We start from the raw sequence: 14719 nt of genomic DNA, 5'->3' as shown, positions 1-14719 counted from the left end.
TGAGTATGTTAATGTATATGGTGCAGTATGTTAGTGTATGTGGTGCAGTATGTTAGTGTATATGGTGCAGTATTTTAGTGTATATGGTGCTGTATGTTAGTGTATATGGTGCAGTATGTTAGTATATATGGTGCAGTATTTTAGTGTATATGGTGCTGTATGTTAGTGTATGTGGTGCAGTATTTTAGTGTATGTGGTGCAGTATGTTAGTGTATATGGTGCAGTATGTTAGTATATATGGTGCAGTATTTTAGTGTATATGGTGCTGTATGTTAGTGTATATGGTGCAGTATGTTAGTATATATGGTGCAGTATTTTAGTGTATATGGTGCAGTATTTTAGTGTATATGGTGAGTATGTTAATGTATATGGTGCAGTATGTTAGTGTATGTGGTGCAGTATGTTAGTGTATATGGTGCAGTATTTTAGTGTATATGGTGCTGTATGTTAGTGTATATGGTGCAGTATGTTAGTATATATGGTGCAGTATTTTAGTGTATATGGTGCAGTATTTTAGTGTATATGGTGAGTATGTTAATGTATATGGTGCAGTATGTTAGTGTATGTGGTGCAGTATGTTAGTGTATATGGTGCTGTATGTTAGTGTATATGGTGAGTATGTTAGTGTATATGGTGCAGTATTTTAGTGTATATGGTGCAGTATTTTAGTGTATATGGTGCAGTATTTTAGTGTATATGGTGAGTATGTTAATGTATATGGTGCAGTATGTTAGTGTATGTGGTGCAGTATGTTAGTGTATATGGTGCTGTATGTTAGTGTATATGGTGAGTATGTTAGTGTATATGGTGCAGTATTTTAGTGTATATGGTGCAGTATGTTAGTGTATGTGGTGCAGTATGTTAGTGTATATGGTGCAGTATTTTAGTGTATATGGTGAGTATGTTAGTGTATATGGTGCAGTATGTTAGTATATATGGTGCAGTATTTTAGTGTATATGGTGCTGTATGTTAGTGTATATGGTGCAGTATGTTAGTGTATATGGTGCAGTATGTTAGTATATATGGTGCAGTATTTTAGTGTATATGGTGCTGTATGTTAGTGTATATGGTGCAGTATGTTAGTATATATGGTGCAGTATTTTAGTGTATATGGTGCAGTATTTTAGTGTATATGGTGAGTATGTTAATGTATATGGTGCAGTATGTTAGTATATATGATGCAGTATGTTAGTGTATATGGTGCTGTATTTTATTATATATGGTGCAGTATTTTAGTGTATATGGTGCAGTATGTTAGTGTATATGGTGCAGTATTTTAGTGTATATGGTGCTGTATGTTAGTGTATATGGTGCAGTATGTTAGTATATATGGTGCAGTATTTTAGTGTATATGGTGCAGTATTTTAGTGTATATGGTGAGTATGTTAATGTATATGGTGCAGTATGTTAGTATATATGGTGCAGTATGTTAGTGTATATGGTGCTGTATTTTATTATATATGATGCAGTAATTTAGTGTATATGGTGCAGTATGTTAGTGTATATGGTGCAGTATTTTAGTGTATATGGTGCTGTATGTTAGTGTATATGGTGCAGTATGTTAGTATATATGGTGCAGTATTTTAGTGTATATGGTGCAGTATTTTAGTGTATATGGTGAGTATGTTAATGTATATGGTGCAGTATTTTAGTGTATATGGTGCAGTATGTTAGTGTATATGGTGCTGTATTTTATTATATATGGTGCAGTATTTTAGTGTATATGGTGCAGTATGTTAGTGTATATGGTGCAGTATGTTAGTATATATGGTGCTGTATTTTAGTGTATATGGTGCAGTATTTTAGTGTATATGGTGCAGTATGTTAATGTATATGGTGCAGTATGTCAGTATATGTTAGTATATATGGTGCTGTATTTTATTATATACGGGCCAGTATGTTACTGTATATGGTGCAGTATGTTAGTGTACGTTAGTGTATATGGTGCAGTATGTTACTGTATGTGGTGCAGTATGTCAGTATATGTTAGTATATATGGTGCTGTATACAGTGCAGCATGTTGTTTCTGTGTGTTAGCGCTGTATATACGCTGTGTACACTTTTGTGCAGATATACCATGCTGTGTGCTGTGTATGTATGTGTGTGTTGGTAAGTGGTGTCACAGAAAGCTCTTCATTCTCCATCGCCCACTCACTGAACTCCCACACACACACACACACACACACACACACACACACACACACACACACACACACACACACACACAGCATCACCTCACACACAGCTTCTCTGCCATACCTCTGGCTCTGTTTGTTCCCGCTCTCTCTGCTCTCATTTAAATCCCTACCCTGTATTTATCTCTCTCTATCTTTCTCACTATCTCTCTCTCTCTCTCTCTCTCTCATTCTCTCTCTCTTCATTTCTTTTTTATCATCCTCTGTCATTTCATACCTGTTTTAATATCTATCTATCTATCTATCTATCTATCTATCTATCTATCTATCTATCTATATATCACTGTTGTCTGAACAAAACCTTGTATGTTCATTTTTGATGGTTTTCATTTTTTGACTATTTGAAAATACCAGTTGCTCTTTACATTGTGTTCATGATGAATGTACTAAAGAAACGGCCCAAAATGACTTGGAAAGACGTCTGGTTCCATTGACTTCCATTAAAAGTAAAGTAGGTTTTTTCCTTCTCCTGTAAAGTGACAATTTTGCAGATACGAGGTTTTGTTCCGACAACAGTGATATATATATATATATACACTGCTCAAAAAATAAAGGGAACACTTAAACAACACAATATAACTCCAAGTAAATCAAACTTCTGTGAAATCAAACTGTCCACTTAGGAAGCAACACTGACAATCAGTTTCACAGCTGTTGTGCAAATGGAATAAACAACAGGTGGAAATCACTGGCGATTAACAAGACACACTCAATAAAGGAGTGGTTCTGCAGGTGGGACCACAGACCACTTCTCAGTACCTTTCTGCTTTCTGGCTGATGTTTTGGTCACTTTTGAATGTTGGTGGTCTTTCACACTCGTGGTAGCAGGAGACGGACTCTACAACCCACACAAGTGGCTCAGGTAGTGCAGCTCATCCAGGATGGCACATCAATGCGAGCTGTGGCAAGAAGGTTTGCTGTGTCTGTCAGCGTAGTGTCCCGAGGCTGGAGGTGCTACCAGGAGACAGGCCAGTACACCAGAACACGTGGAGGAGGCCGTAGGAGGGCAACAACCCAGCAGCAGGACCGCTACCGCCGCCTTTGTGCAAGGAGGAACAGGAGGAGCTGCCAGAGCCCTGCAGAACGACCTCCAGCAGGCCACAAATGTGCCTGTGTCTGCACAAACGGTTAGAAACCGACTCCATGAGGATGGTATGAGGGCCCGACGTCCACAGATGGGGGTTATGCTCACAGCCCAACACCGTGCGGGACGCTTGGCATTTGCCAGAGAACACCAGGATTGGCAAATTCGCCACTGGCGCCCTGTGATCTTCACAGATGAAAGCAGGTTCACACTGAGCAGATGTGACAGACGTGACAGAGTCTGGAGACGCCGTGGAGAGCGATCTGCTGCCTGCAACGTCCTTCAGCATGACCGGTTTGGCAGTGGGTCAGTAATGGTGTGGGGTGGCATTTCTTTGGGCACAGCCCTCCATGTGCTCGCCAGAGGGAGCCTGACTGCCATTAGGTACCGAGATGAGATCCTCAGACCCCTTGTGAGACCATATGCTGGTGCGGTTGGCCCTGGGTTCCTCCTAATGCCGGACAATGCTAGACCTCATGTGGCTGGAGTGTGTCAGCAGTTCCTGCAAGATGAAGGCATTGAAGCTATGGACCGGCCCACCCGTTCCCCAGACCTGAATCCAATTGAGCACATCTGGGACATCATGTCTCGCTCCATCCACCAACGCCACGTTGCACCACAGACTGTCCAGGAGTTGGCAGATGCTTTAGTCCAGGTCTGGGAGGAGATCCCTCAGGAGACCATCCGCCACCTCATCAGGAGCTGCCCAGGCGTTGTAGGGAGGTCATACAGGCACGTGGAGGCCACACAATACTGAGCCTCATTTTGACTTGTTTTAAGGACATCACATCAAAGTTGGATCAGCCTGTCGTGTGTTTTTCCACTTTTATTTTGTGTGTGACTCCAAATCCAGGCCTGCACTGGTTAATACATTTGATTTCCATTGATTTTTGTGTGATTTTGTTGTCAGCACATTCAACTTTGTACAGAACAAAGAATTCAATGAGAATATTTCATTCATTCAGATCTAGGATGAGTTATTTGAGTGTTCCCTTTATTTTTGTGAGCTGTGTGTGTGTGTGTATATATAGATAGACAGACTGTAGATTTTCTTTCTCTCCATCTCTCTCAAGTTCTCTTTCTCTTTCTATTTCTGTTTGTTTTTCCCCGTTTCTGCATGTCTTTCTCCTTGTCTCTCGATGCCCCTATCTCTCTCTTTCTATTTTTCCATTCTTATCTCTTTCTCTTCTTTTTCCCCTCTCTTTTTCTTCCCCCTTGCTTCTCTCTCTGTCTGTCTCTTGTTTTTTCCTCTCCCTCTCTCTTCCTCTCCACATGCGTGCAATCCGCATAAACATACTGACACATATAATAACTCTCTCTCTCTCACACTCTCTCTCTCTCTCGCGCTCTCTCTCGCGCTCTCTCTCTCTCTCACACACTCTCTCTCTCTCGCGCTCTCTCTCTCTCTCACGCTTTGTCTCTCTCGCTGTTTCTCTCTTTCTTGCTCTCTCTCTCACACTTTCTCTTGCTCTCTCTCGCTCTCTCTTGCTCTCTCTCTCTCTCTCTCTCTTGCTCTCTCTCTCTCTCTCTCTCTCTCTCTCTCGCTCATCATGCTCTGTATGAAAGGAATTGATCACTGTTTGTTCAGATCATTGCCACTATTCAAACTTCTCAATGCCTCTGACTCACACCGCCACATTAAACAAGCCGCCATTACCGACCCTGCGCCGTGCGCCGCACAGAACCGCTATAATGCACTGTTCCTCCATTCTGTCCACGCAGAACCTCTATAATCCACCCTTCCTTCCTTCTTGTGATCATACAGAACCTCTATAATCCACCGTTCTATCATTCTGTCCATGCAGAACCTCTATAATCCACCCTTCCTTCTTTCTTGTGACCATACAGAACCATTATCATACACCATTCTCTCCATCTGTACGTTCAGAACCACTACTCACTTAAAACTGGTTCTTCAGCTGTTCTTTTGGAACAGCAGTGGTTATATATAGAACCAAAAACACTTAAAAATCCATTTGAATTTATGAATCGTTCAGTGAATGGTTACATGATTCTGCTATATGATGGAAAACATATTAAAATGGTTCTATGTAACACCAAGAAGAGTTCCACTATATAACATATGCTCCACTATATGTATATGCATATGTGTATGTGTATATATAATGCAGAACATCTGTGATACAATCCTTTTAGGAAAAGGTACTAGAACCTTTATAAAACCTTTACATAATGTTAGAACCTTCATAATATGCTGTTCTGTCCTTCTGTCCATGCAGAACCTTCATAATATACTGTTCTGTCCCTCTGTCCATGCAGAACCTTCATAATATACTGTTCTGTCCCTCTGTCCATGCGGAACCTTCATAATATACTGTTCTGTCCTTCTGTCCATGCGGAACCTTCATAATATACTGTTCTGTCTTTCTGTCCATGCGGAACCTTCATAATATACTGTTCTCTCTATCTGTCCAAGTGGAACCTTCATAATATACTGTTCTGTCCTTCTGTCCATGCAGAACCATCATAATATACTGTCCTGTCCTTCTGTCCATGCAGAACCTTCATAATATACTGTCCTGTCCTTCTGTCCGTGCAGAACCTTCATAATATGCTGTTCTGTCCTTCTGTCCATGCAGAACCTTCATAATAAACTGTTCTGTCCTTCTGTCCATGCAGTACCTTCATAATATACTGTTTTCTCTATCTGTCCATGTGGAACCTTTATAATAAACTGTTCTGTCCTTCTGTCCATGCAGAACCTTCATAATATACTGTTCTGTCCTTCTGTCCATGCAGAACCTTCATAATATACTGTCCTGTCCTTCTGTCCATGCAGAACCTTCATAATATACTGTCCTGTCCTTCTGTCCATGCAGAACCTTCATAATATACTGTCCTGTCCTTCTGTCCCTGCAGAACCTTCATAATATACTGTTCTCTCTATCTGTCCATGTGGAACCTTTATAATAAACTGTTCTGTCCTTCTGTCCATGCAGAACCTTCATAATATACTGTTCTGTCCTTCTGTCCATGCAGAACCTTCATAATATACTGTCCTGTCCTTCTGTCCATGCAGAACCTTCATAATATACTGTCCTGTCCTTCTGTCCATGCAGAACCTTCATAATATACTGTCCTGTCCTTCTGTCCCTGCAGAACCTTCATAATATACTGTTCTCTCTATCTGTCCATGTGGAACCTTTATAATAAACTGTTCTGTCCTTCTGTCCATGCAGAACCTTCATAATATACTGTTCTGTCCCTCTGTCCATGGAGAACCTTCATAATATACTGTTCTGTCCCTCTGTCCATGCAGAACCTTCATAATATACTGTTCTGTCCCTCTGTCCATGCGGAACCTTCATAATATACTGTTCTGTCCTTCTGTCCATGCGGAACCTTCATAATATACTGTTCTGTCTATCTGTCCATGCGGAACCTTCATAATATACTGTTCTCTCTATCTGTCCAAGTGGAACCTTCATAATATACTGTTCTGTCCTTCTGTCCATGCAGAACCTTCATAATATACTGTCCTGTCCTTCTGTCCATGCAGAACCTTCATAATATACTGTTCTGTCTTTCTGTCCATGCGGAACCTTCATAATATACTGTTCTCTCTATCTGTCCAAGTGGAACCTTCATAATATACTGTTCTGTCCTTCTGTCCATGCAGAACCTTCATAATATACTGTCCTGTCCTTCTGTCCATGCAGAACCTTCATAATGCCCCACTCTGTCTGTGCTCTGACGCTGGATCTTTACCTGTGTCCTCTGCAGTGTTTGTGGTATCGTCTCCTGAATAATCAGCCCAGCCCAGTCAGCCATAATGGGTTCTGAAAGGCTCTGAAAGGCTCTGAAAAGCTTTCACCAGCCGTATCTATTAACGTCTTTTCTGCTCAGGAATGCATCGGAGGACTAATGTATCTGTTACTTTGCTTGCTGAAGCTGTTAATTAGCCTTTAATATACCCGGCATTCTTATTAGCACTGAGCAGTACATGCTATCTGGCTGGATGCAAGTGTGTGATGAAATGTAAGGTCACGATCCACAGCCTGGCATCACAGTGTGTGTGTGTGTGTGTGTGTGTGTGTGTGTGTGGTTGATTGTATATTCAGCACTGACTGTAGTGAGTATAACGTATGTGGCACCTTCACAAATGCTGGAACTGAGTGCAGAAGGGAAGGAGCTACTTATATAAGCTGGAGGAACGTGGCGTATGCGAAGTCGGGCGCCAGGGTGATTGGTTTTAAAAAAGCTTAATAAATAAAAAATCTCGAAAGTGTGGCGTGCATTAGTATTCAGCCCCCTGTACTCTGATCCAGTGTGACCAACTGCCTTCAGAAGTCACCTAATTAGTAAACAGAGCCCACCTGTGTGTAATTTATTCTCAGTATAAGTAGAGCTGTTCTGTGAAGGCCTCAGAGGTTCGTTAGAGAACATTAGTGATGAAGCAGCATCATGAAAAGCAAGGAACACACCAGACAGGTCAGGGGTAAAGTTGTGGAGACACGTAGAGCAGGGTTAGGGTATAAAAACACATCCCAAGCTATGAACATCTCACGGAACACTGTTCAGTCCATCATGGCACAACTGCAACCCCTCAAAGACATGGCCATCCACCTAAGCTGACAGCCCAGGCAAGGAGAGCACTAATTAGAGAAGAATCTAATGGCAAGACTTGAAAAGTGCTGTTCACAGACCAACCTGACTGAGCTTGAGCTATTTTGCAAAGAAGAATGGGCAAAAATTTCAGCCTCTAGACATGCAAAGCTGGTAGAGACATACCCCAAAAGACTTGCAGCTGTAATTGCAGCGAAAGGTGGTCCTCCAGAGTATTGACTCAGGGGGGCTGGATACAAATCCACACCACACTTTCCAGACTTTTATTTGTGAAAAAACTGGAAAACGATCACAAGCCTTCACAATCACCTGCTACTCTGTGTTGGCCTGTGACATAAGATCCCAATGAAATGCATTTACGTTGGGTGTAACATGAAAAAATGGCAAAGCTCAAGGGGTATGAACACTTTTTCAAGGCGCTGGAGTATAGTATAATAGCATACTTACATTTAGAGAGCCTGGAACCAGAGAGGCACAATCAAAATTGTGTGTGAATGAAAACTAAAAACATTCAAGAGCTTTAATTCGATACTGTAACGTGGGGTAGCGATGATGAGGCGGACGCATATGCTGAGAGAAGCGAGATTTATTAGGGGCAAATCCAGAATCAGGGTTTAAACAGTCCAGGGTAACAGAGCCAACACAGAGAGATCGATGGACAGACATGACAAAAAGGAACACAGACTAAACACAAAAACAGAGACTAGGAAATATAACGAAAGCCAGAAGATACGACATCAAACAACACAATACAAAGACCGGCAAACTAACAGGGGAAAACACTGGGCTTAAAGACAGGAACGATGAGGGTTAACAAGACACAGGTGAAAACAATCAAGGGCAGGGTCTGGAAACAAGGGGGCAGGACAGGGAAGAATCAAAACAAGGAAGCACATAGACAAGACGAAAAGGTAAACAAAAGCACATGGTAGACTGGGAGGGGCAAACTATTTTGCCCAAAATGTTACTCCACCCACCCCAGGCTCCTGCCATACATATATATATATATGTGTATATATATATATATATATATATAATATAATATAAATATACTGTATCGGTACTGTATATGTGTCGCTGCTGTTGGATCAAAACCTCGTATCTCTGAAATGTAACTTTACAGAAAAAGGAGAAAAACAAAAAAGCAAGTCAATGGAACCAGACTCATTTTGGGTCATTTCTTTTGGTCCATTCATCATGAAATTTACATAGAATGTAATAGACGATATATGTATATATATATATATATATATATAAATTATATAATGACAGAGAGAGAGAATATAATATGTGGATATACATGTACAGATGTGACTAATTACATACAGGTACATAATATGCAGTACAGTCCAAGTCAGAGACCGCTCTGCATTGATTTAGTTACTAAGTTATTAATTTTTTAGCGTCAGGGAGAAAAGCAGAAAACATATTTAACAGAAAATCACACAGAAGCCTCAGCAGCTAAATCTCCTCTCAGCTGTGTTCAGTCAGTAAGTCCCTCTTTCCTTCATTCCAGCTTCCGTTCTTCTCAGGAGCCTCACTTTCAGCTCCTCAAAGAACCTGCAGACACGTCTCCAAAGCTCAGTCTCAGAAGCTGGTTGATGATTTTCTGAAGTGATCAAACGCATTCAGTGGTGCTGAGGTCTGGACTCTGGGGCGGTCAGTCCATCGTTCAGCTTCTTTGTTTGATGTGTCCGTCTCCTTTTCTCAGTGAGGTTCTTCTTGATCAGCTATACGTCCTTTCAGACCCACAGCGCTGAGTGGTCTTCTCACAGTGGAAGGATGGACAGAAACACCTGTGGATGTTTTCAGATCTGAAGCAGCTTGATCTTCTCCTCTCTCTCTGAGATGGAAGCTTTGAGTGCTGTTTATCTGATGGGGCAGTTTTGGTGTCTGCCAGGTTTTCCAGGTGGTTTTTAGGAGCCACATTTTCTCTGTAGCTTTTCATTGTTTTTGAGCTCCAGTTTTCATTATGCAAGTGGATTATCATATTGTAAAACACAGCCTCACATATATGGCGACACTGTATTTAAACAAATAATAAATGGATATTTCTGTAATGTATGGTGTCTTTTTATATGTTTCAGAAGCCCTCTGAACACAACGGAGCTGATAAGGATCGACGGACCCCGAAACCAACCAGAGCTGAGTGGGAGACGATTGGGATATCAGTGTCATTTTTGCTGTTTACATGCTCTGAATGGTTTCGCTGAGGCCTGAGACTCTGAAGTCCTTCTCTTTTTATGTTTTTGCTCATATCGTTTTAAACGGGAGGAATAAGTGGTCTTTCTTCGCGTCCCGTACGACTCAAGCAGGGTTTTTTTAGCTCGATCTTGACCATAAGGGTAAGGTGACCTCGTCGAGATAACTGCGCTGTCTCGCAAACTTTTACGCAAAAATGAACGCTGATTTCTCTTGAGTCCGCATCGGTTACACGTGCAGCAAGAGTGGCCTCTAAAGGGCTGTGCGGTCAAAATGATTCCCCATCACACTGACCTTAACCATTCCAAAGATCTCACCACCATACGTAGTCCTCTAAAGACGTAGATTAGCACAATAATAGCAGCGCAACGTGACTTGTGTAGTTGATTATTAAACTCTTTTAAACTGCAAGAAAACTGTATTCAGGGAGTTTTACGGGTCAGGGAAAGACTTAAGTGCCACTGCTGAACATGAGTGCCCATATTGTCTAGTATTGAAGTCATACTGAAGACAAAAAAAAAGCCAGAAACATTAGTTTACATTTTACGGTGTTTACAGTTGACCTTTGCTCTTAAGTGAAAATTTTCATCTTAATAAGTGCCGAAACGGAGAGAATACTTACTTAAAAACCTACGTGCTTAGTGAAAACTATTGTAAAGCCTTCCTAAATCTGACTTTACATCAGCTAGCGATTACCATTAGGCAAGCCATCTTTACTCTTCCTTGGCCATAGACCTCTGAGGAAAGGTGAGAAGCGAATGTCTTTTTGCTCAAGGGAGAATTTTTCCTCTTTTTTTTGCCATTTTGTTCGTTTCCAAAGAGACCGCATCGTAATAATCCTTGCGACCAACCCCCACCCCGTTATTCTGGAACTTTGCACAGAATTTTTGCACACGCTGTAATTTATTTATGGACTGTTTTGATACGGACACAAATACCGTACGTCGGAGGAGGCTGTACGTTTACATGCAGCGTTAAGGAGGCCGGTTCCAAAGGAGGATTCCGGATTCTGCTCGGGGGTTGAGTCAGCGAGTGAAATATAGCCATGTTTAGTCACGTAAAGATGATGCCCACCTTGGGAGCTCGAGCGTGTGTCATCCTCTCCTTTCTGCTAATTGCCGTGCCGCTAATCACATCACCAGCGAGCGTGCCAGACCCCTCGAGAACCCGACTTGCCCCCAGAAGGCCCACCAGCGCCCCCACCATCAGCCCCAGGCCGAGCAGCTGGGCCTTACTATTGCAGTCCAGAGGGGGGAACCTGCGAGGAAAAGGACGCCCCAAGCAGCCGTTCGTTACCGCGGAGACGCCTCCCAGGCCTCAGGCCCAGGTCATGCTGTCCAAGAACGAAACGGCAAACGCCCTCAAACCTCCGCTCGGGGCGGCCCAGGTGGCTCCGCCCCCACGACGGCTGGTGGAGGTGGACGTGTGCCGTGGTTACTATGACGTCATGGGTCAGTACGACCTGACCTTCAACTGCTCCAAGGACGACTTCATCTACTGTTGCGGCACATGCCACTACCGCTTCTGCTGCCCGGACCGCTCGCGACGGCTCGACCAGAACATCTGCCACAACTACCACTCTCCAGTCTGGGCCAATACAGCGCCGCCGGGCACCAAGCCCCCCCACCACCTCCCCGACCCCGACCTCAGCCGCATCGAGCAGAGCAACAACACTATCTACGTCATCGGAGGGGTCATCTCCTTCACCGTGGCCGTGGCTGTGGCCATCAAGGTGGCATTTCACAAGGCATCGCGCCAGCCCCGCAACAGAGAGCTCAATATGCCCAGGTGAGCACGATTTCTGCATTATTACCTTATTGAGAGAGATTCAGAGTGGCTTGGTGTGAAATGGTTCAGATTTCTCTACAGCTTCTCTAGAAAAAAAAGCCTTATAAAGCCTTTGCCTTATAATGGTGTGCATGTTTTCTTCCACCATTTAAAAAGTTTCAGGCCCAAAATCTTCTCAAAAGACATAAAACGGCGTCTCAGTCATCAGGCAGTGAATTCATAACCATCTCATGTAGGAACTTTCTGTGAGGACCTTTTACAGGGGGACGTCTGGTTCCTATCACCACCACTGTGAACAGCTCCGACTTTGACTCTTTCTCTAGACTAGAGCGTTTCACACCAAACCGCTCTGAACGACTGTTTACATCTTAACCACTTAATTATACTAAACTTTTGAAAAGCAGGGTTGAGAACCACTGTCTTACATAGTTTTTCATTTACCTAAGCTCCACCCACAAATAGCTTAGAGGGTTTACAGAACGCTGGTAAGAATCTCACCCCACTGAATGGGAAACTCCAGTTTTTTGAGTGATTTATTAACTTCAAATTTTATTTCACTTCATATTTATTTTGTATGCATGTGAAAGGTCATACTGTTACTCTGCGTTTACACCGGCAAAGCAGCTGGAGGTCGTTCGTTTTCGATGAGAGTTGGTGATTTCCGGAAACTGGAGGCAGGGCAAGGGTTGCCGATGCGAAGTGGGCGGAGTCAGCGACGCAACAAACTTGAACAGAGTTTAACTTAATGCAAATAAGGAGCGAAGCAACGTGGCGAGTACCAGTAGGAATTGGGCGCTCCTTTATTGGTTCCTAGATGATTGTTCCTGGTAGAGATGGAATAATGGTACCACCACAAATAGACCAAATGCTTTTCTCACACACTGACTGCGCAGACAGGGGTTTAATAGCAGTAAACAGGGTATTTCACTTTAGGGACGCATCTGGCGCAGTGGGTCGCGCTGTTGCCTCGCAGCAAGGAGGGCCTGGGTTCGATTCCCCGGCCGGGCGACCACGGTCCTTTCTTTGAGGAGTTTGCATGTTCTCCCTGTGTCTGCGTGGGTTTCCTCCAGGGTCTCCGGTTTGTCCGCCACAGTCAGGCTAATTGGACATGGTAAATTGCCCCTAGGTGTGAGTGAATCTGTCTGTCTGTCTGCCCTGCAATAGACCGGTGATCTGTCCAGGGTGTATCCTGCCTTCCGCCCAATGACAGCTGGAATAGGCTCCAGCACCCCCAGCAACCCAGAAGGATAAGCGGCTTAGATGATGTGTGGGAACTCATCTGACTTGTGCTAGGTGTCAGTGAAACCATGGCAACCAATGGTCAGTTAGAGTTCAGAACCCGCCACAATCGGTGACTGTTCAGCCATTTGGGCGAAAAGCCGCTACCAGTGTGAGCGCAGGGTTAGCTGTGTGTGGCGTAATCTCACTCTTACCTATTTACTCATATTTACTGGAGCATTTTTGAGCCGTCTCCGCACTTCCTGGACACGTTGTCTGGCTTAACGATTTTTATTGGGATTCTCTCCCTCGAATAGCTTGAGTCGGCTTGAGGCCAGCTGTTGTAGTGCTTTCAGATTTGTTGGTGCATGTGACAATTAAAAACGAGGAAAATGTGGTTAGCAAATCCCTTAAAGCAATAATTCAGCTGTTATTCACCATTAAACAGTTTTCCACTTACCCCAGACGTAGTCGTTCAGCCAAGACATCTTTAGAGTCCAGATTCTGCTTCTCTAGTTTAGCGCTGGAGCTATGAAGCTAATGTTGCTAACAAAGACTAGAAGTAAATAGTCACCCAAATCTTTTCTCTAAATACATTCACAAAACATCTCTCAACCTGCATCCAGCTCTTCATTAAGGCTGTGCAGACTTCTTAATGTGTTTTAGGGCTAATTATGTCTTAATGTGAGTTATAAACATGAACAAAACGTCACTGTGTAGCTGAACCCCGTACTTCAGACAAGGATTCCGTACAACGCTGCTGTCCGGCTCTAAATGTAGGTATTGTGATATAAACCAAGTCTGTTCTACAGTTTCTCATTAGGCTGAATGAATAACCGACTCTAAATGTAGGTATTGTGATATAAACCGAGTCTGTTCTACAGTTTCTCATTAGGCTGAATGAATAACCGACTCTAAATGTAGGTATTGTGATATAAACCGAGTCCGTTCTACAGTTTCTCATTAGACTGAATGAATAACCGACTCTAAATGTAGGTATTGTGATATAAACCGAGTCTGTTCTACAGTTTCTCGTTAGACTGAATGAATAACCGACTCTAAATGTAGGTATTGTGATATAAACTGAGTCCGTTCTACAGTTTCTCGTTAGGCTGAATGAATAACCGGCTCTAAATGTAGGTATTGTGATATAAACCGAGTCCGTTCTACAGTTTCTCATTAGACTGAATGAATAACCGACTCTAAATGTAGGTATTGTGATATAAACCGAGTCCGTTCTACAGTTTCTCATTAGGCTGAATGAATAACCGGCTCTAAATGTAGGTATTGTGATATAAACCGAGTCCGTTCTACAGTTTCTCATTAGACTGAATGAATAACCGGCTCTAAATGTAGGTATTGTGATATAAACCGAGTCCGTTCTACAGTTTCTCATTAGACTGAATGAATAACCGGCTCTAAATGTAGGTATTGTGATATAAACCGAGTCCGTTCTACAGTTTCTCATTAGACTGAATGAATAACCGGCTCTAAATGTAGGTATTGTGATATAAACCGAGTCCGTTCTACAGTTTCTCATTAGGCTGAATGAATAACCGACTCTAAATGTAGGTATTGTGATATAAACCGAGTCTGTTCTACAGTTTCTCATTAGACTGAATGAATAACCGGCTCTAAATGCAG

General features: G+C 42.7%; 1 protein-coding gene across 3 annotated transcripts in view; it reads left to right on the top strand.

The window, feature by feature from the left end:
• Positions 1-14719, top strand: part of LOC108437478 (protein shisa-7) — a 38773-nt gene that overhangs the window by 9811 nt on the left and 14243 nt on the right. For all 3 annotated transcript variants that reach the window (XM_017714591.2, XM_017714588.2, XM_037537164.1), the window contains one exon: positions 9955-11857. In XM_017714591.2, coding sequence (XP_017570080.2) covers positions 11115-11857 — 743 coding nt within the window. In that variant the 5' untranslated portion in view covers positions 9955-11114. The remainder of the gene's footprint in view (positions 1-9954; positions 11858-14719) is intronic.

This window comes from Pygocentrus nattereri, chromosome 3 (genome assembly GCF_015220715.1).
Source record: "Pygocentrus nattereri isolate fPygNat1 chromosome 3, fPygNat1.pri, whole genome shotgun sequence".
Lineage (NCBI taxonomy): Eukaryota > Metazoa > Chordata > Actinopteri > Characiformes > Serrasalmidae > Pygocentrus > Pygocentrus nattereri.
The sequence above is the reverse complement of the archived record's forward strand: the minus strand, read 5'-3'. Positions and strand labels throughout refer to the sequence as shown.